The following is a 19,824-nucleotide window of genomic DNA, read 5'->3' as shown; positions in this document are numbered from 1 at the left end:
CTTCACTTTTAGACCTTTTTTAGCTGAGTTATAGCGTAGGCGTCTAGGCAGCACAAAGGGGTCTAAAAGCATTCTATTAGACGAGAAAATGCTCAGTGGGTATTATAGTAATACTTGCTCATTGACGATCTGTCTGACAGTGCCTATCCTTGTAAAAGTAGAATTGTTTGTTTGGCTGTAGCTAATGTAGTGTCCCGTTTGCGTCCAGCATGTTCAAGTATAAAATGAAAGCGTGACTTGGAGGCCAACGGTAACCATGGAAATCCTCCTCACGGGGGATGAAGTCATCTCATCTTCATCTTCTAGAAGGTTCCTCTGCTTTCAGCTCAAATCGAATCTCGCAGGAGGAGGACTTAAAAGGCTTCTTGCTCGTCTCCGTCCTGACGGAAGAGGGTCTGTGGTGCACTTATTTAATAACCGGCCATTAAACGTCCTACGCCCTCATAGCCCCCACCGCCTGCCCACGCTTCTGTCCATCGTGAATTAACATGGGGTTGCCATGTTGTCATAGCAACAGTGTATGGTTAGCGGTAGTGGGAAGGGATACGAAATCACAAAACGGCGTTGACAGTGGAGAGAGTGGGGGCAAGTTCCAGTGCCACTCGAATTTTGATGCCCCTCCTAATTTGAATGTATGCGCGGACCTGGCATTTAACTGCTGTAAACTAGAAATTCGTGCAAGGACGCAGGTGGACGGAAAGATGTAGAGCCAGGAAAAAGCTCAGAGCGACACAAGCTCAAGTCACCTAAATCCTCCGTATTCAATCTAGGTGCGCTGAGCGAGCGGCAACGCAAGATGGCTGCCGGTGGGTTTTTAACCACGCGCGCACGCGCAACCAGCAAGACAGCGAGCGAACGAAAAGAAGGAGAAGCAGAAGGAGGAGAAACAGCAACAGCAGTAGCTGCTTCAGTCACTCGCCTTTTGCTGTAATAGCGCAGAAAAGACAGGAAATTCACGCCTCGTCCTTCTTCGGTTCTCTTTGGAATTTTGGACTTTGGATCCACTGATAGAAAAAGCACCTCAAAAAGAGAAAGCGAGCGAGTCAGTCGTCGATGACATGCGACGAAAAAGGTAAAAGCAATAATCGTCAAGTTCCCCCCCCCCCCCCTTCGACTTGTCGATGTCTATTTGTTGGAGCAGAATTGGGAGAAGCGCTTTCGTGTTTACTATCAATCTGGTTACCAAATGTGTTTCTTCTGTTCCAAGTCCCACAGGTGAGCGTGTTAAACACAGTATTTGTCCGTTCTTATTGTTTGCTAGACTGATGGGCGTTTGATTGTGCAAAGAAACCACAAAGTCACTCGAAACCTCGCGCAACTTAGAGTTTCCTGGGTGTTGTTGCCAGGTGATAGACGGATCCCTACTGTTGCCGTCGCAGAAAAAAAAGTTATCTTAAACTTTCCTCTTTTGAGCAGCTAAAATGGTTTCGTGTCTTATTTTCTATCTCACGAGAATCTCTTTACTATATATCATTAACACGTCAAGGAAGAAATAGGATGTTAATCCAGCATTTAACTCACTCCCCAGTTGTCTAATTCTTCACCCGCATTCCCCTGCTAGCTAACGTTTAGCTCAACTTTTGGTCTTCATTTTCTCCAAACACAAAGTCTTTGTCATCGACTCGATAATTAATAACATCTTCACCACGGAACTCGGGCAGTATAATATTGTGCAATGCTAGCTCGTGCGCTAACAGAAGACAATTGACAAATGTGTTTTTCATTGGTAAAATGTCCCAAATCAAATGGCTAAATTGGACCCGAAAGCCTTTTATTAACAGATTTTTACACGAGTAAAAATGAAGAGCATGGACCCAAACAAGAACTCAAAACAGGATAGTGTGTTTCGTCATTGTTTTACCCTCAATTACTAAATTGCAATCATGAATTTTTTTAAATCTAAAAAAGCCTTTTAAATGGTGAAATAATGTGATTGGGCCTTTTTAATCTGTTTTGAGTGCCTGGTCACCCATCAAATATCAAATTGCGTCAAGTAAATCTTAAATGATCTGACCGTTTGTGGAAACGTGTCTGAGCGAGCCATTGAGAATTATGCCCACGTGACAACGCAGTGGGGCGAGTTTAGACAACTAAAAGCTACACTTGGATTCTAAGACAGTGATGAGGTCAGGTAGGCTTGGACAATGTCAAAGCTAAGAGGTAAGCGAAGTTGTAGTAATGTTGGCACAAATTACCATTAGCTAACAGTGTTGCGCACATTGGTTTCCGAGTCAAAGGTTCAAAATTTTGTGGGTCTGCAGAAAGCCATTATTCTCATAATCGTTTAAGGCGTCAAGGCGTTAGTTCTCCAGTGAAGTGATGATTGGATAAATAAACACATTTTCATTTATCATACAGGACATTATTTCAAGTTGACATAAATGGATGATGATTCTGTTCCCGTAGCATTGGTCATAAAATTGCAGTCTGCTTCCTTGGCAGGAAACAGAAATTGTACAACACTTACCGTTGAGTGACTGAAAGCCCTACACGTTTAAGTCCACCAAGATCTCCAAATAGTTGTCCATTAATTTGGTGATCATAGTTGGTTCCATGTACATTTTAGAGTCTAAGATGATTTTATTTATTTTGAAACATGACTGATGCACTGACTGGATTCTTGATCTCATCCATTGGCAGCCATTTTCAGAAAAGACTAAAACAAGAGTGCCGTTTGAGAAACGACTGTCATAATAACTCGTATTTCAAGGGCGTTAAGGATTGCAACAGCTCCTATAAGGTCGCTTCATTCGGAGCACGACTAAGCGAGGGAATTGTCGTTGCGGCGGTGTGTCAGACAGCTGCGCATTCCATACTGAGCGTTCATACATAAGTATTTATATCGCACTCCGAAAGGAAAGAATCTCCGCGCATGAGCGTATGTGCGGTGCTACAAGCTCACTTTTATGTTGTGCCCTAAGCAAGAGTCGAGCTAATGAATCATTATAAAAAGGAGGCTGGGACAGACGGATAAACAGTTGCACTGTCGTTCCAGTGTGGTCACTTGCTCTTGTTCTTGACTTAAATGGATAGCTTTTTCCTTGCCAGTTGTTTTACTTTGCTGCCTACGTTTGGGTGATCCCAAACAACACATTACGTTTTCCATGTGCATTGCCTTTAGTTTTCCCTGCATTAAGCCCTCCTCCTCCTCCTCCTCCTCCTCTTTTGTCTTTTCTACTCCTTGTCGGGTTCATTCCTGCTTCCCGTTTTCTTCGCTCTTTTTGCTGCTTCTTTTCTGGGCCGCCTTTTCTTGGAGAGCATCCAATGCCGCGGGCTGCAGAATCGCATTACTCACCAGTCTGGAGGCGCTCCGGCGAGCTGGCGTAGCAGAGGGAGGAGGAGGTGGAGAAGGGAGATCGGGTTTCACATCTCCAGCACTCTACTCTGTCTGCTTTCCTCCCTATTTCCTCCCCCATCCCAGAGGAGCGTGGAGACAGAGTGGCTGGGTTGGGGAGGAAAACATGCCCCCCTCCTCCTCCTCCCGCAAATCTCTCAAATGGAGCATAGGGTCATGGTGGTGATCATCAGCTTCTTCATCATATTTTTTTCTGCACGTATGAAGAAGTTCTTCTCAATTTAGGACCACAAGGTGTTGCTTGAAGGTCTGCAATACGCTCAGTTTGCTTGCCATGGGAAAAAAGGCCAAACCAAATTTTGAAACCCGTACCACAGGGGAAATGCATACATGATTTTGTTACAGAGTAGCATAGAGAGAAAAAAACAATCTATGTTCACCGTAGCAATGAAAGCGCAGAGCAAAAAATGAAAGCAAATGTGGCCAAAAGAAGTTTGAAGGAACAGTTTGGAAATTGTAAACGGCAGCAAGCAAAATGAAGACAAAGTTGAAATGAGAAACCGCGATCGCAGCGATGGTGGCAATGAACCCACCTCATTTTCCCGGCATACTTCAATTCGGTTCCTTTGGGGGGGGTGTGAATAAATAATGTGGCACGGTGAGGCACTGGTTAGCACGTCCGCCTCACAGTTCATAGGGTGCAGGTTTGATTCCACCTTCGGACCTCCCTGTGTGGAGTTTGCATGTTCTCCCCGTGCCCATGTGGGTTTTCTCCCGGCACTCCGGTTTCCTCCCATGTCCCAAAAACATGCTTGGTAGGCCGATTGAGCACTCCAAATTGTCTCTAGGTGTGAGTGCGAATGATTGTTTGTCTGTGTGTGCCCTGCTGGCAACCAGTTCAGGCTGTCCCCCGCCTACTGCCCGATGACCGCTGGGATAGGCTCAAGCACGCCCGCAACCCCCGTGAGGACAAGCAGTAGAGAAAATGATTGGATGGATGGATGGATGGATGGATGGATGGATGGATGGATGGATGGATGGATGGTTGGTGGGTGGATCGATAGCTCCAAGATGTCATGTGCTAGTAGAAGGTGGGGAAACACGTACCTTTGGACTATTAGCACGACAGCGACTTCAATTTGGTTCTCTTTGAATTTGGCTTTTTTTTTTTTTTTCTGCTTGGTTTTTCCGCTTTTGTGTTCAGTAGATTGATCTGGTACTGAATTTAGATTTCCCCGTGTGTGTAATAATCACAGTTGTCATTCCATTCACTTATCATGTTTCAAGGTTGCTCAAACGGCATCCTACGTGAAAGTATTTTTCTTAGCCTCGCTTTCTTCCCACCTCTGCGTTTGCCTTCCTTGTTGATTATCTCATGTGCCTTCTCCTTGCTTTGCCGCTGCAACGCATTCCGGATGGTAGCAACCCATGACTCTTCTCCGAGGCGCTTCAATGTGGCCGTAATACTCATTCTAAGGTCGAATCGTCATGCTGAGCATCTTTTAGCACGAATCCTACATTTTGTGACTTCATGTCGACTTTTAGTCTTATTGATCAGACTCGAATGCGTTGAATAATTCAGACGCGCTCGCCACGCTGGCGGCAGTCGTGTGATCGCTGTCAGTCATTTTTTTTTTTTGGGCGTCACCTGTCTCCGTCATTCTCTTTCATTGTGACCAGAATGAAACCATTTTGTTGCCGGGGCAAGGACACAAATCCATTCCGGGATGTTTTCTGATCAATGTCCTGCTTTCTTCCAGCCTTTTTTTGCCCAATCCAAAGAGAAAGAAAGTCTGGCTGAGGTTTTGGTCCACGGCTGTGAACTGCTCCTCTTATTGTGCTATGTCGGTTTTCACATGCATGTTCATCCATTGGTGAGCGTGTGCAAATTTGCGATGAGGATGAAGAGAAGCGCTCTCGGCATATGCACACGCACGTGGTGTGTGTGTCTGCTTGCACACGCTGTGACGCTGCCAGGTGCTGTTGCATTATTTCAATGTCTAGACTTTTTACAAAGAAGTCGTTCTTGGCATTTTCAAGTCACCCGCACCAAGGAGGACATGTCAAGTGAGCTTGGACTGCTTTCTGTGTGTGTGTATGTATGCGTGAGCGCGTGCGCTTACCTCACGGCCCGCATAGCTCAGTCAGCTTTGCTTGCTCACGAGCTGATGACTGGATCCTCTGCTCCCTCGTGCATTCTTGACGCGTGGCTGCAAAGCAACCTTTTTTTGCCCTTTTACTTTTCTACGCATGAAGAAGGTACAGCTTGAGGCAAAACTCACCGCAAAATGTTTTTCAAATGTCACTTGAGGATCTGTGGCCAGTAGCTACATTTATTTCCCAATTTTGTGTTGAAAAGAAATGGCGAATGGAACGCATGTAAATGCTGGCCGGTCTGATTGGGGCATGTGCACGCTTTCGGCACGTTGCTTCGGTTCTTTGCTCAAAACGGAAGAATGGGACTGGCTTTTATTTGCAGGGTTGCCTGATGAACTTCGCAGTGTCAATCAGTCTGCCTGCGTTTGCTGTTAATTTGCATTGACGAAAAAAAAGCAGTTGATCCCTCCAGAAATAGATGAGAGGCAGCTGCTTTCTGTTTTGATTGTCGTATGCACCCCCGAGTGGGAGCTCCTTTTATTCTCTTCTATAAAAACAAAATGATGGCTGCCACCCAGCTCCTCTACTTCCTCCTTCCGCCGCGTCTTCTTCACAAAAGCAACAAGTAACTTGATGCAATGTGTAACTTGGAAAAAAAGCCTGACTCCGTCTTTGTGTTGCTCTCGTCCTGACAGTCTGCTCTGACGTGACCTGCTTCTCCCATGGAGCCTCGCAGCATCGTGGTTCACGCACGGACACGGCGCTCAGGTAAATTGCAAATTGGTGACTGTCTCCTCAATGGCAGTTCTTCTGGGTGTACTCTAAAGCAGTGTTAGTCAACTTTTTCATTCACGGCACACCTTTTCATTGGAAAAAATCTCGAGGCACACCAACAAAAATCTGCTAAGATGTAGCCACCTTCTTTTAACAATATAGTGATTCTTATCAAAGTGTCTTTAATAGGAATCAACTCAAACGTATTTTATCATCTTTTACATTTCTTCCTTCAAATAAAAAGTGCAGTCAAAGTGCAATCATATTTGGGAAAGATTTCACTGTTACAATATGAAAAGTTGCATGTACAAAATGTCAATCTTAGTATATTTTACTCACTTAGTGTGAAACCTGTGCATGTTTGGATGAACACAGAGCTGATATCCTGGTTAATTCGTTTTCCAAAAATATTTTGAGACCAATTAGGTGAAATCGGATAATTTTCCTAGTGTGCCGTGGCACAGTGTTTGACAAACACTGCTTTAAAGCATAAACATACCACAAAGTGTTGCCAAAATTCACTGGGTTTTTCTATTTGCCGATAACGCGCTGTAGGTTAGAGAAGAAGAATTTGCTAATGCCAAACCACAAATGCAATCCACAATCCACACACACAGTCATGTTTTTGAGTAGGCTTCACAATAGTATTTAATGTCGGCAGGATTTGGTGTGGTCACATAAAAACGCGTACGGTGGGTCAGGTCAGATCCCTCGCCACCCTCCCCCAAATCCTCACCTCTCTGGCCTTTGATGAGGAGATCCCTTCACTCAGCAATGAGGCGGGGCTGGCCAATCGGTACTTTCTAATTGCGGCCTCTTGATTGGCCCGTTGTCGGCTCGAATCCATAACAATCCAGCGGGAATCACAGACGACATTGTTAACCTACTCCACATTATCAGCAAAGGGAGCGGTTATCGGTCTTGAGTGAATGCCCATTGTGGTGGGGCCGCTTTTATCGAAAGAAATGTTGCGTTCTATGTTCAAATCAAATAAGTGATTGAGTGGAACTTTTGACGTTGTGACTCGAAATGCTCTCAAAAACCTTCAGAGGCAGCCGCCTGCTGTCCAAATCACTCCCATATGTCCCCCCCCCCCCCCCCCACACACACACACACACACACATTTTCAAGTAGGGGTGATTTCAGTAGAAACGCATGTCAGAGTTCCCCGCGAAAAGATCTTAAGCAGAAAGATTGAGCTGAATGATGGAATGCAACGGTGTAGATTTTATCGCTGTTTACTGTTTGATGATCTTGTGCATCCCTTTTCTTTATCTCAGGCCCCATTTTAGACCATAGAGGGCTGAATACAATTCATGAAAAAAAGAATTGTAGCGGCCCAACATTAGATGCTTGCGAGAATTTGACCTTAGGAGCACTTGCATGTTATTTGCTTTGGGCGCTAATGAAATGAAATCACACCGTCTCATGACAAACTAAACTAAACTCAAGATGAAGCTAATTAGAATTTTTATCTTGGCACTTTGACAACGTTTGACCAATTTTCCAGTCGCACTTGCAAAAGGACCACCAATTTGTGTGTCGTGTTGACCCTGAGGCTTGGCGTGACTCTGTGGATGGAAACCATGTGGCTACACCTTGCACGGCGGCGCGTGGTGTTGGAGCAAGGTTTTGGTTAGCTACGTCCGGCCTCCATATGGTTGGTATTGAGCAGCTTGGCCGAGACACAGTGTCCAATGTTTCAAGAATGGTCGACGCAAGGTCACGTTCGGTTGTGAATTCATATCGGAGTTTTGAGGGCACACACAGGAACTCGACAAACGTGTGTAAAATCATATCACGTGTCATACGTATGTATGTTTCATGTATTAAAGGATTGCCACGATCAGCAATAAATGTTGTAAAACCTGTTGGTGATGTTGGAGGAATATTTTTCTGGTTCTGCCGTCGTGCGTGGTTTATGATCATATCGCTGGCTTACAGCACGCCGGCTTTGTTTGACTGCCGCACCGGACGGCCAAGGCAACAGTATGCCTCCCGGGCAGACCTGTTACTTTGGTGGTGACCCTCATGAAAAACATCCCCAGGTCCCTCGAGCCACGTCATCAGAACACTTTTGGATTTTCCTCATCATCAGAACACTTTTGGATTTTCTCATCATCCGAACACTTTGGGATTTTCTCTGATGTACGAGGTACCCCGGTGGATGCTGGCTGCTCTGTGAAGCCTGGAAGAAGGCACAAGTTGACTTTTAGAGGCCTTCCAATAGACTCCCATCACCATTCGTTGCTCTTGTCTGTTCGTTTTTACTCTTTGTGCTATTTGATTGTGAGTGTTGTGTACTGTGTCTAGTCATCGTGGGACGGGGGAAACGTACTTTCGATCTCTTTGTGTGCCTTAACGTGAAGAAATTGACAATAAAGCGGACTTTGACTTGTATCACAGCAAAATTTGGGGCAGAGTGCGCCATATATAGTTTAGTCATCAGTCAGATGGCAAGTAGGTTTTCAGCAATTGGACAGTTTGGAGTCTTTGGCGGGTGCGAGTGTGGCGCTCATGGCTGGATGCTTGCTTGCTTGCTTGCTTGCTTGCTTGCTTGCTTGCTTGCTTGCAAGGTTGTGCGGGTTTCTCTCAAACAACGGATACTTTCAGTCCAACCGCCGCGGCATTTGTCTTGTCTGATTTTTGGGATGCGTCTTCCAATGACCCGCTTGACTTGTTACTCATGGAGAAGATACCGTGCGCGCACGTGATGTCGTGCTGCTCTTTTCCGTGGGAAGCGAGCGTGGCACGGGTGCCTGGAGAAGGTCGAGCGGAGGTTGCGGGAGCTGTCGCGGGCTTCCTGTTTGGACGCACGGCCCCTTCTCAACCTGCCGCGTCTTGTCTGCACTCCTGCGTGTGTCATTTTTGTGCCACTCTGTCTTATCTGGCCATGTTGTGCATTCACAAGCCCAAACAAACGCGCGGCATTTGGATGCTTGTCCAATGTTCTCCTTAGAGTGGGAAGTCTCTCTGTGTCACATGCACACACTCATGCCCCACCCCGCCCAAAGTTGTGTGAAAAGTGGGTCACAGGTCTGACCGCTTTGTCCCGCCCTGGCAAATGGAAAGACACTGGCTGGACATTGCCACTAATTCCCTAACACGCACACACGTATGAGAGCCTAACTTCCCCGTTACGAGCATCCAGCAACCCCGACTCGGTGCCCCCTAATTGCCATGCGTGGTTATTAAAGCTGCGCCTGTAATTGGTAATTGCACATCTTGGACAAATCATTGATTTTTCTGGGTTCTCAACATGTTGTTCCTGTTCACTGCAGTCAGACCAGCATAGAGGAACAAGAAAACCAGCATTAAGTCCACCCGCATTTAACATACTGCATTGATGACTGTTCTCTCAAAATAAGTTTGAAACACAGTCGCCATGTCTGTCTTGAACAGACCTATTAAAAAAACAAACAAACAAAAAAACAAAAACAAAAACAGCTCAAGAGCCATGCCCATAAGATACAGGAAGTCTGCCATTTTGATTTGGATTGAAGGCTTTTGTGGTTTTCAGGAAGCCAGTTTGCCTTGGCAACATGAAATTTGTCCATCATGAGTTGATGATGCTGATGATGAGTCTTTATTTCGAATATATTTGAAACATAAAAGGAGGAAAAAAAATAGTTAAAATACAAGAAATAACAAGTGCCATATTTCAGTCACAAAAAATAAAAACAAAAATAATGCTCAAAAAGGAGTAGGAGGAAGCAGAGCTTTTTAGATTCCTACCCCTTTCTCACTTATACTATTAAACTAATACGTTAACATATAATTGACCCACAAAAAGTGCACCACTCCTTAGAAGACCCAGGAAGTCAAGCATTTTGAGTTGAAGCAGCCTTCCTAGGGTCACGTGTGCCGTTTCCAAGTAGGCTATTGTCACCTGCTGTTGTCTTTAGTCACCATTCTTTCCGCACCTCTTGACACGCAATCTACATGTGACTGTTGTGTGTTCCCAGCGTTCCGAGCCCAAAGAGACATCGAACCAGAGGAGCTTCTTCCCATCTTGTGAGCAAGCAAACATCTGCCAGGAAGCCCCCGGAGCCCAAAGTTGCATCGGGACCGGCGGAAGCGTCCGTCCCCTACTCTGTTCGAGTGTCCGTGGAGTCACGCCTCAGAATGGGAGGGCTCCTGCTTCGTTTGGCCACCGCCGCCCTGCTGATAGTCCTCGGAGCAGAAGGTATGACCAACGCGCCTGGCCGGGTCAGGCGTTTTCTTTACAAAAGTCGCACGAGTCACGTCAGATTTCGAAGCTTTGTTCGAGCTCCGAGGCAAAATTTTGTGTCAAACTCCAAATTTGCCGAGGACAGACTGTCCCGTTCCAGGAGTTCTGTAATTTGTCTGATATTTTATATATCTGCAGCTTTGAATGCGTGGCTGATGCAATCTGCGCCTGCAGCAAACCTTATTCTCTGACCTCAAGGTATCGCTAGGCAAATTCCCTAACGCACTGGGAGCACTGTTCCCACAGCGGACATTTTGTGCGGCTCCGGCAAACTTTCACTGGCCTCGCGCCGCCGCAGGAAGCTGTTGAACCGATTGTTGGCGCTTCGGCTTCCTCTTTGCACATGAACCATTTCCTGTATGACACAGCGCTGGCGCAGAACGCTCTCAACAGTCATTGTTCTCCGGAAATATCCCTTGAAGAGGGCTCATTTCGCCCTGCACAAGCCACAAATGTCCACGCCGGGCACTATATCACTCGGGCAGATGACATCCATATCAAGCTTCGTACACCTCTGAGTTACATTACACTAAATAGTATGCCTCCATATTGACACATGTGCTTCTGCGCAAAACAAGAATCGCTTTTATTCAAAAGAGCGCGGCCTATCAGCAAACAATAACCCTTGCCAACTAAATTCTGGACAACTGTCCTTATTGATTCGGTTCTCTATGGACTTCCACATCGATACTATTCATTTTCCTTTCTTTTCAAAATATAAAAACATATATTATAGGACTGATCCAAAAACAACTTTTTAATATTCATTTCTATCATAGAGTTGCACTTCATGAAAACGCGTGTGTGCGTGTGTCTTTAAGAGTCTGATTACGCAGCGTGCACTCTGCCAGACCTCACTCTCCACTCTGACTGACGTACAGACCCCCCCCACACACACACACACACTAACAGCGTTTGCAGTACACCTGCTAATTGGCATACTACATGGGGAAAAACACATCCATCTCTTAAGTCGCAGACGATATTTCAACACTAGATCCAAATGAAATTTCAAATTTCCCGGTCCCTGTAAAGGAATACAAATCTTAACCTGCTCCTAGCCCGATGCCTCGATCAAATCGACCTTCCTTTCTTTTTTGCACCTGCTCGTTCTTCCGCTTTCTGTCTGCGACGTGTGTGCGCTTATGACCGATCGCAAGGCGCTGTAAAACCACCGCGCCGCGGCCCAAAGCTTGGCGGCTGTCAAGTTGCCCTTTCAAAAAGAAAGAAATGAACAGAGGACTCCATTTTCCTCTCGCTTCCACCCTCCCTCCATCTCATGCATGTGAGCCCAACCCAGCAAAAACAGCTCCTTGATCCTTGGACCTTTGTTTGGTGGGGGGGGATGGGGCGTTTGTACTCCAGCGACTGTTCCCAGGCCGCTCAAAGCGTGCGCGCTTCAAGTCCAGGCACAGGCTGGAATGCACCAAGCAGCAGGAGGAGGAGCTGGAGGGAAGAAGAGATTGGACAAGTTAGGAGATAAGCGGGCAGGAGAGAAACTGATAAAAAGCATCAAGATGTTCCTCTCCTTTCGCTTTTCTTCTGGGTTTTTTTTGGGGGGGGGGGGGGGTCAACGTAAACATGGATCTCTTTCCAGCCCTCTACGTTTGTTGTTGTTGTTTTTTTAGCTACTGTTCTTTACAATGTCTAAGCCTGACAAATCGTAGAAAATCCACTTTTTCTGCTTTTATATTCATTTTATTGTGTACTTGGAGTCTCCAAATGTTTTTTTTCTCCGTTTTTATTACCTACATTTATCTATTACAAAATCCTGCTTGTTCAAGGACAAGTGTTTCACAAATCTTTTGTCGGTATAGAAAAGGATTTGACTTTGTTTTGTTGATGGTTCAGTTCCTTCAATCTATGGAAACGATGTAAAGTGGTAAGCTTGAGGTGACACAAAATAATAAACTGTATTTCACTTTAATAATAAATAGTTTCTGCACTCATTTTCATAGCATTAGCGTCAGTCTTTCTGCTGATTTTAGAGCTGTGCGCTGTTTTCGCTTCTTGTGGGTGTATTTTGAGTAGTTGTATCAGATGAATTGCATCGAAGGTGCTGTGTTATTCAATAATGTGTTAAATGCATCGGTTAGCTTCTCGCTAAGGCTAGCATCAGCTTACTGGTCAACTTGACTGCAGTGCTTGTTTACAAGACGTGTTCATAAACATTGTGAGGGGATTTATTTTGTTACGTTATGGATGTATGAACAAGTCTTCTGCCGTTGACATCTTTTAATCAATCAAAAAGTTTGCGGGGCAAGTAAACTCTACCTCAGCTAAAAAAACTACAAATACGTCGACAGGAAAGGGTGTGAAGCATCTCATTTGCATTTAAAGAGACCGCACCAAATCGACTTGCTCTGAGCCGCACCTCAGAACAAGTAGAAAAGAAGGACCTGTGATGCTATCAAAAGGAGGAATTCAGACAAAAATTCCGCTTTATATAGACCACAACTGAATGAGAAATTACAAACGTGATACGGAAGCTTTAAAAGGGGGGGTGGCAGATTTTGTCAAATGGACTTTTTGGTCACTCTGATGGCTCTCTCCAAAGCCCACTTAAAATCCCGATCTTGTGATTCAGCAACAGCGAATGAGTGAACTACTCAGAACGCCACCACATTCAGAGTCATTCCCTTGCTAACTGCCAAAACGCTCTTTTTTCATGTGCTTGGACTCTTACTAGTTTTAGAGAACAAAGCAGGTGCCACCAACCTACTCTTTCTTCACTTCGTCAACCGTCATCTTTTCTCACGGTCCCAAGATGCGCTTTCTACGTTTCCTCTCTCCAAGTGTGATCTTGTCCCTCTTCTAACGTGGACTGTCCCGGCCGGGGAAGACGGAACCCGACCAGCGGGTTTTGCGCCTACTTGCAGTTGTTTACCTGTTAATGACACTTTTTGTCTTGGCTTTTGCAGCGGCGGGTCAGAACCCGGACCACGTCCTCCAGGGCGCTGGCGCCAAAGCGGAGGTCGGGCGCCCCAGCGAGGACTCCACTGTGGCCCCCGAAGACGCCGCACGTTTCCTCAGCTGCTACTGCTCCGGCTACTGTCCCGAAGACGCCACCAACAACACCTGCCGGTAAGTTGACAATCGCTTGGCTCGTTCGGCAGGACGCTTCCGCAGCGCTGACATAACAACATGGCCGCCAACAGAAAGGTGCTGACGAAAGCATCTTCTGTCTCGCCAGCAGTAGATTTGGGTACTTTTCTGTCAACAGGCAGCCATCTTTGTTGTAAACTTTTGGCTGAGAGCGCTTGATCGTTTGTCCCATATTTTTATCCTTCCTATAAGTGATGCTAAAAAATTAATAGATGGTGCTCAAAAATCTTTGTATCAAAACAAAGTGTTAGTCAGCCTTTTAGCAAGTGCATGAGCATACATCTTCAGCCAGCTGACATTTTCTTCCACTCTCGTCCCTCCCACCAAAACACGCTTTTGTCTTCCGACATGTTTAGTTTGTCATTGTCGTGAAATAAAGGGTCCACAACAAAACCGGTCATCATTTAGGACAATAACTGAGTGAGGGTCCACATGCAAGTTGGTGCTAGCAACAAAGGCTCTCAGGAGAAATCAAGAAAAGAGAGGGTTTTTTTTGCTCGTGACGTGACAAGTGTCCATCCTCAGAACCAACGGTCAGTGCTTTGCCATCATCGAGGAGGATGAGCACGGCGAACACATCCTCACGTCCGGGTGCATGAAGTATGAAGGCTCACACTTCCAGTGCAAGGTACACGTGCACATACACACACACACACACACACACACACACACGCATGTACACGTGCACATTTGGAAAGTGTGTAAGGCAAGAGTGCTTTGGATTGCCAGGACTCCCCCAATGCTCAGACCAGGAGGACCATCGAGTGCTGCGCTAGCGACTTCTGCAACCGAGACCTGCAGCCCACGCTACCCCCGCAGGATCCTTCAGGTACTAGTTTGTTGTCGCGGCTTCAGGGCTGTCCGATGGCCTTCGCTGAGCGACCGCCTCATCTGCCTGCTTTCCAGAAGGCAGCCCCCACTGGTTGGCCTTCCTCATCTCCATGACGGTCTGCTGCTGCACACTCATTTGTGTCACCGTGGTTTGCTACTACAGGTACACCAAATACTCTGCGACGCAGGCGTACCGGCAAACAATGCACGCGGCTTGCCTCACACTTTTCACATTGCTATTGTCAGCCCTTGTCACTCCAACATGGCAATTTGCTTGTTGTTTGTTTTGCTCTTCTTTAATTTTGATTTCAAGGAGAAATCCAGATATCAATTACTTCTCACTTTCAGTCACATGACTGTGACTGCAATGCGTGTGTTTGTGTGCTTGGATTGTTGGTTTACTGTGTACATTTTTGGGTGTGTGTGCGTGCGTGTCAGGTACAAGTGGCAGAGCGAGCGTAAGCGCTACCATAAGGACGTGGAACAAGAAGGGTTCATCCCTGTGGGGGAGTCTCTCAAAGACCTCATCCACCAATCGCAGAGCTCTGGAAGCGGCTCCGGGCTCCCCCTCTTGGTAGGAGTGCGACGCTGCACCGGCGGTCCATCTTCCGACACGAGAGCAGTGCAGTGCAATGCAATGCAATTTGATAGAATCAAATCAAACCTATTTCTTGTTTCCCTGTCATTTCAAACAAAAGGTTCATCGGACCATCGCAAAGCAAATCCAGATGGTGCGCCAGATTGGCAAAGGTCGCTACGGCAAGGTGTGGCTGGGCAGATGGCGAGGCGAGAAAGTGGCCGTCAAAGTCTTCTTCACCAGAGAGGAGGCCAGCTGGTTCAGGGAGACCGAAATCTACCAGACCGTCCTCGTGAGACATGACAACATCCTCGGTAGACCCAATCTCATGACTCGAGATGATGATTATGTCATGTCAATGCTCTGTTGTCAGGGTTCTTAAAAATTCATTCACACATGCCAGCATTGGTGAGCCGTGTTTTTGCGCAGCCCTACTTTGTAGTGCCGTTTGCAGTGGATGCTTACATTTTTGCAGTTCGGGGTTTGTGGAGTCACATAGTCATGGGTTTTGGGCAGGGGGCACTTTTTTTTTTTAAGCCAGTTTCCTGTCCCGGGATTTTTTTGTTGATGTTTTTGTGGGCGTTAAATAGACTGTCAGTCATTTGTGGATTTTTGCTATTTAATGTCAGGAATCACGCTCGGTTGATTATGGCGTGTTTACAGCCTAACCCTGAATGATCTTCATTGTTTTTTGTTTTTTTATTCAAATCTCTTTTCTTGATTCTGAAGTAGGCAATGATGATTTTGAATTAGATTTTCATTTTCTTTCATAACTATGTGTTCTCTAATTTAAAAAATATTTATATTCTTTTTGATATTGAACGATTTTCATTTTCTTTCATAACTAACTGTTCACTCGTTTTAAAAAGCAAAAAAACTCCTGTGATGCGCCTTTCTTCAGGGTTCATCGCAGCAGACATCGAGGGCACAGGCGCCTTCACGCGCCTCTTCCTCATCAGCGACTACCACGAGAACGGCTCGCTTTACGATTTCCTGAAGACGGCTACGCTGGACACGACCACGCTTCTGCGGCTGGCGTACTCTGCTGCCTGCGGCCTGTGCCACCTGCACACGCAGATCCACGGCACGCAGGTAAAACCCGCCATCGCCCACCGGGACCTCAAGAGCAAGAACATCCTCATCAAGAAGAATGGCACCTGCTGCATCGCCGACCTCGGTCTCGCTGTCAAGTTCAACAGGTTGGACTCGAATTTGATGAACGGCGCGACCGCCATCTCGCCCCAGCTCGCTCTCTAACCCGCTCTGGCTACTTTGCATTACTCCAGCGACACTAATGAAGTGGACATCCCCCCGAGTACACGTATGGGCACGCGGCGCTACATGGCACCTGAAGTCCTGGACGAGAGCCTAAAGAAGAATCATTTCCAGGCCTACCTCATGGCTGACATGTACAGCTACGGGTTGGTCGTGTGGGAGATTGCGCGACGCTGCGTCACCGGAGGTACGACGCAATGTCTGCGCAAACTTCTTCCACTTTGTGATAAACTGACAAAAAAAGACAACTCAAACTGGCGGGGGAAAAAAGTCAAAAACCAAAACGACATTATCTCTTTCTAAAACAAATGGAAACAAACTGTGAAGACAGCGAAACGACCACCCCCCACGTTTTGATCTGTGTCTGTTAGTTCCAGGGATAAGCTTTCAAAGTTTACCTTAAATGCAGTTGTTTGAGCTAGGTCCATGTTGGGACGCCACACCATAATTGGAAGAGTAACATTTACATTGGTACCTCTACTTACAAACACCTATATGAACTTTTCGAGAAACGAACCGGATTCTCGTGATTTTTTTTTTGCATCTAACTACAAACCAATTTTCGACTTCTAAACCGACGCACCAGCCAACAACACACACACACACCCTTGCCTTGTCTCCTTTGCCATCGTACTCCGTTTGTCTTGGCGTTTTAGCAGTGTAAGAACAAGTAGTGTCGTCGCATATGTCTCCAAATACTCGATACGAAACAAAAAAATCTTAAAGAAGCGTGGCGAATGTATGCGTATCGTTGAACTCGCAGCGGCGTATGGCCGGAGTTGTGCCAAAGTAGCTGCAGGAGCGCACACGCATTGAGTGAAAGGCGGAAGCTGTTGCCGTGCGGCAGACAGTACCAGCCTTTTTTCAAGAAAAACATGCAGAGCACACTTTTGTGTTTGTCAATTTCCATCTTTAGAAGCTAGGTTTCTTTTCTTTTTTTTAAGTTCTCACTGGCGTTCTGCGCGACTTGCCTTCAATGACTAGTTGGAGGAGGAAGAGAGCAAAAAAGAACCAGGCCCATATAGGGTTCCTAGAAAGTAGCTCTGGATCTTCACCCAGCCCAACTTGGTTTTATCTCATGTGCGTGCAGGCATGGTGGAGGAGTACCAGCTACCATATTACGACATGGTGCCGTCGGACCCGTCCTACGAAGACATGCTGGAGGTGGTGTGCGTCAAGGGCCTGCGCCCCACCGTGCCCAACAGATGGAACAGCGACGAGGTGCGACCATTGGCTGGCACCACCTCCCGGCGACAGTCTGTACCTCCTAATTATGTGTGTGTTCTGTCTGTCTGTGTGTGTGTTGCTCTTGTAGTGTCTGCGCGCTATGCTGAAGCTCATGTGCGAGTGCTGGTCGGCAAGCCCCGCCTCCCGCCTCACCATCTTGAGAGTGAAGAAGACGCTGGCCAAGATGGTCGAGTCGCAGGACATCAAAATCTGAGGCATAAAACGTAACCGACACAATTTGGGGAAAAGGACAACACAAGCCCAAGTCATGGAGCTCATCCTTCTTCTCGTCTTCCTCCAGTGACGCTTTCTGTGAAAGCAACGCAGACCACTTCCTTTTGCTGTTAGCCAACTTCCTGTCCTGTTCATACACTTGTCCTCTTCCCCCCCAAAATCCTTGTTGAACTTTTTGAATTTTCTCGTGTTGATCTTGGGAAAGTATCTCGGCCGCAGGGAGACGATGGAGTCATCACCGTGGAGATGTGGACCGTCCTGTTTTTGTTGTTCATTTGTTTGTAAACGGGAAGCGGAGCTGCTCGACTCAGACAAATCTCAGTGGGCGGAGCCGATGAGACTCAAACTGCATTTTAACTATTCATAGCAAACGCTACACTCGCATGACAGAAAAATATTTTTTTAGGCAATACCAGTAAATGTGATTGCGCTGTTATGAGAGCGAGTGTTAAGAGAAAGAGCTTATGAGAGCTGCCTTTCATAATACGGCCCGAGCTTGCGCTGCTTCACTTTAAACCTTCATAAACTCAGAGCGTTGTTGAAATGTGCAGTTTGCTCATTCAGAAAGCTCCAAAAAGGGTTGCCTGAGCGAGCAATTGGTGCACTCCGAATTGGTGCACGGAGTGTCAGGCAGTACCAATGAGAACAGTTAAGCTGCACTAGTGGAAACACAGTGCTCTGATTAATCCTGCCTTTGTGGAATAAGAATAAAAATACCATATCAATCTCAGGGGCTGCCATGTTGAGCGAGATCGTAGTTGTCTGCGAGAGACGTCACAACTGCAGTAGCGCCTGTGCCTGCTAAAATGGCACTTTTGGGTTTCTCAAAAAAGACTCTGTAGGTACTCCAGCACTGTCAGCATGGTTTGTCAGTGTGCACATTCATCCTCGCCCGGCTCACTCGCTAGACCCACACCTTGGAAAGCTGGCCAAGGGTTATATCATTTGAGCATAAATAATATCTTGCCGTACTAAATGATTGTTTCTTGTAGTTGTTTTGGTGGCTCGTTGGTGCACTGGGTAGCATGTCCGCCTCACAGTTAGGAGGGTGTGGGTTCGATTCCACCTCCGGCCCTCCCCGTGTCCATGTGGGCTTTCTCCGGGCACTCCGGTTTCCTCCCACATCCCAAAAACATGCTGGGTAGGCCGATTGAAGAGTCTAAATTGTCCCTCAGTGCGAGTGCGGATAGTTGTTTGTCTCTGTGTGCCCTGCGATTGGCTGGCAACCAGTTCAGGTTGTCCCCCGCCTACTGCCCGATGACAGCTGGGATAGGCTCCAGCACGCCCACGACCCCCGTGGGGACAAAGCCGTTCAGAAGATGGATAGATGTAGTTGTTCTGTTTTAAATACTTTTACTTGATTTTAAAAGATGTGGATAGTTCAACTGCCACAAAGATTTGTCTCAAAATGTTTTTGGTAATCATTCTGACAAGTCCAATTGATGGCCCAGCCCCAAAACAAGTTTACCCAAATGGTCATGTAAATCATCCTAATTTTGTACGATTAGGAGCGAAAGGCTAACTTGATTTCGTTTGCTCGCATAGGTAAATGGGGGCTTTTGGCTCCTCCCACTGAGCTTTCATTCGTCCAATCAGATTCTTGTACATGTTTTTGTGATTGTTTTGAACATGAGCCTTTTCTTCAGAAGGAACCTCAACGTGAAGTCTATTAGCTCATCAGAGTTCTCTTTAAGGCTCTCTTAGCGTAGCGAATATTTAGGTCGAATGATTAAATCCAGACTGAGCAAAATTGTCAAAATTACATCACTTGAGCAGATGGTCGATCTACAGAGTTTGTATCTGCTTTCACGTGCCAAGCTACGCTAAGCATGGCCTTGCTGGATCTATTGTTGCGGGTTTTAAAACGTCAGCATATCCCTAGAAATTTGCTAAATGTGTTGTCGGAGTGACTTTTTTTAAAATGCAGTCAATTCTGATGTTTTTTTTCCCCCCTTCTAATGTAAGGATCTTTGCAAGACAGATGTTATGAAATGTTAGTTTACCAAGGAAACAGTGTAAACTGTCTGTCCAATGTAAAAATATTAAATAACCATATTTTCAAGACATATGTGTTTTCTCTGTGTTTAACTAAAACTTAACTCAAATCATTTCATCAGTGTAAAAAAAAAAAAACGAGCGGGCTAATTCTCAAATTTTACACTTCGTAAACTACTTTAA

At 46.1% G+C, this 19,824-nt stretch overlaps 1 protein-coding gene across 2 annotated transcripts; it reads left to right on the top strand.

The window, feature by feature from the left end:
- Positions 1-652: 652 nt before the first annotated feature.
- LOC147050477 (bone morphogenetic protein receptor type-1A-like) lies at positions 653-19,710 on the top strand. Of its 2 annotated transcripts, none has more exons than XM_085921494.1 (13): positions 653-1,072; positions 6,088-6,160; positions 10,132-10,352; positions 13,319-13,481; positions 14,028-14,130; positions 14,232-14,331; positions 14,412-14,496; positions 14,772-14,907; positions 15,032-15,224; positions 15,812-16,109; positions 16,197-16,372; positions 17,276-17,406; positions 17,501-19,710. In XM_085921494.1, exons 1-13 carry the CDS (start codon positions 1,054-1,056, stop codon positions 17,624-17,626), a joined length of 1,824 nt encoding a protein of 607 aa, XP_085777620.1. In that variant the 5' UTR covers positions 653-1,053; the 3' UTR covers positions 17,627-19,710. The 2 variants fall into 2 exon arrangements, with proteins under 2 accessions (XP_085777620.1, XP_085777619.1); XM_085921493.1 differs by having other exon boundaries at positions 14,409-14,496.
- Positions 19,711-19,824: the final 114 nt, after the last annotated feature.

Source organism: Syngnathus leptorhynchus, chromosome 10 (genome assembly GCF_054491065.1).
Source record: "Syngnathus leptorhynchus isolate UIUO chromosome 10, UIUO_Slep, whole genome shotgun sequence".
Taxonomy (NCBI): Eukaryota; Metazoa; Chordata; class Actinopteri; order Syngnathiformes; family Syngnathidae; genus Syngnathus; species Syngnathus leptorhynchus.
Note: the sequence above shows the minus strand (reverse complement) of the source record. Positions and strands in the feature narration are given on the sequence as shown.

Bases quoted from the DNA above. Each gene is read 5' to 3' on its own strand.
- LOC147050477 (XM_085921493.1), top strand. The intron at 14,131-14,231 runs GTACACGTGCAC...TTGGATTGCCAG, and splicing joins GCTCACACTTCCAGTGCAAG to GACTCCCCCAATGCTCAGAC. The intron at 17,407-17,500 runs GTGCGACCATTG...TTGCTCTTGTAG, and splicing joins ACAGATGGAACAGCGACGAG to TGTCTGCGCGCTATGCTGAA.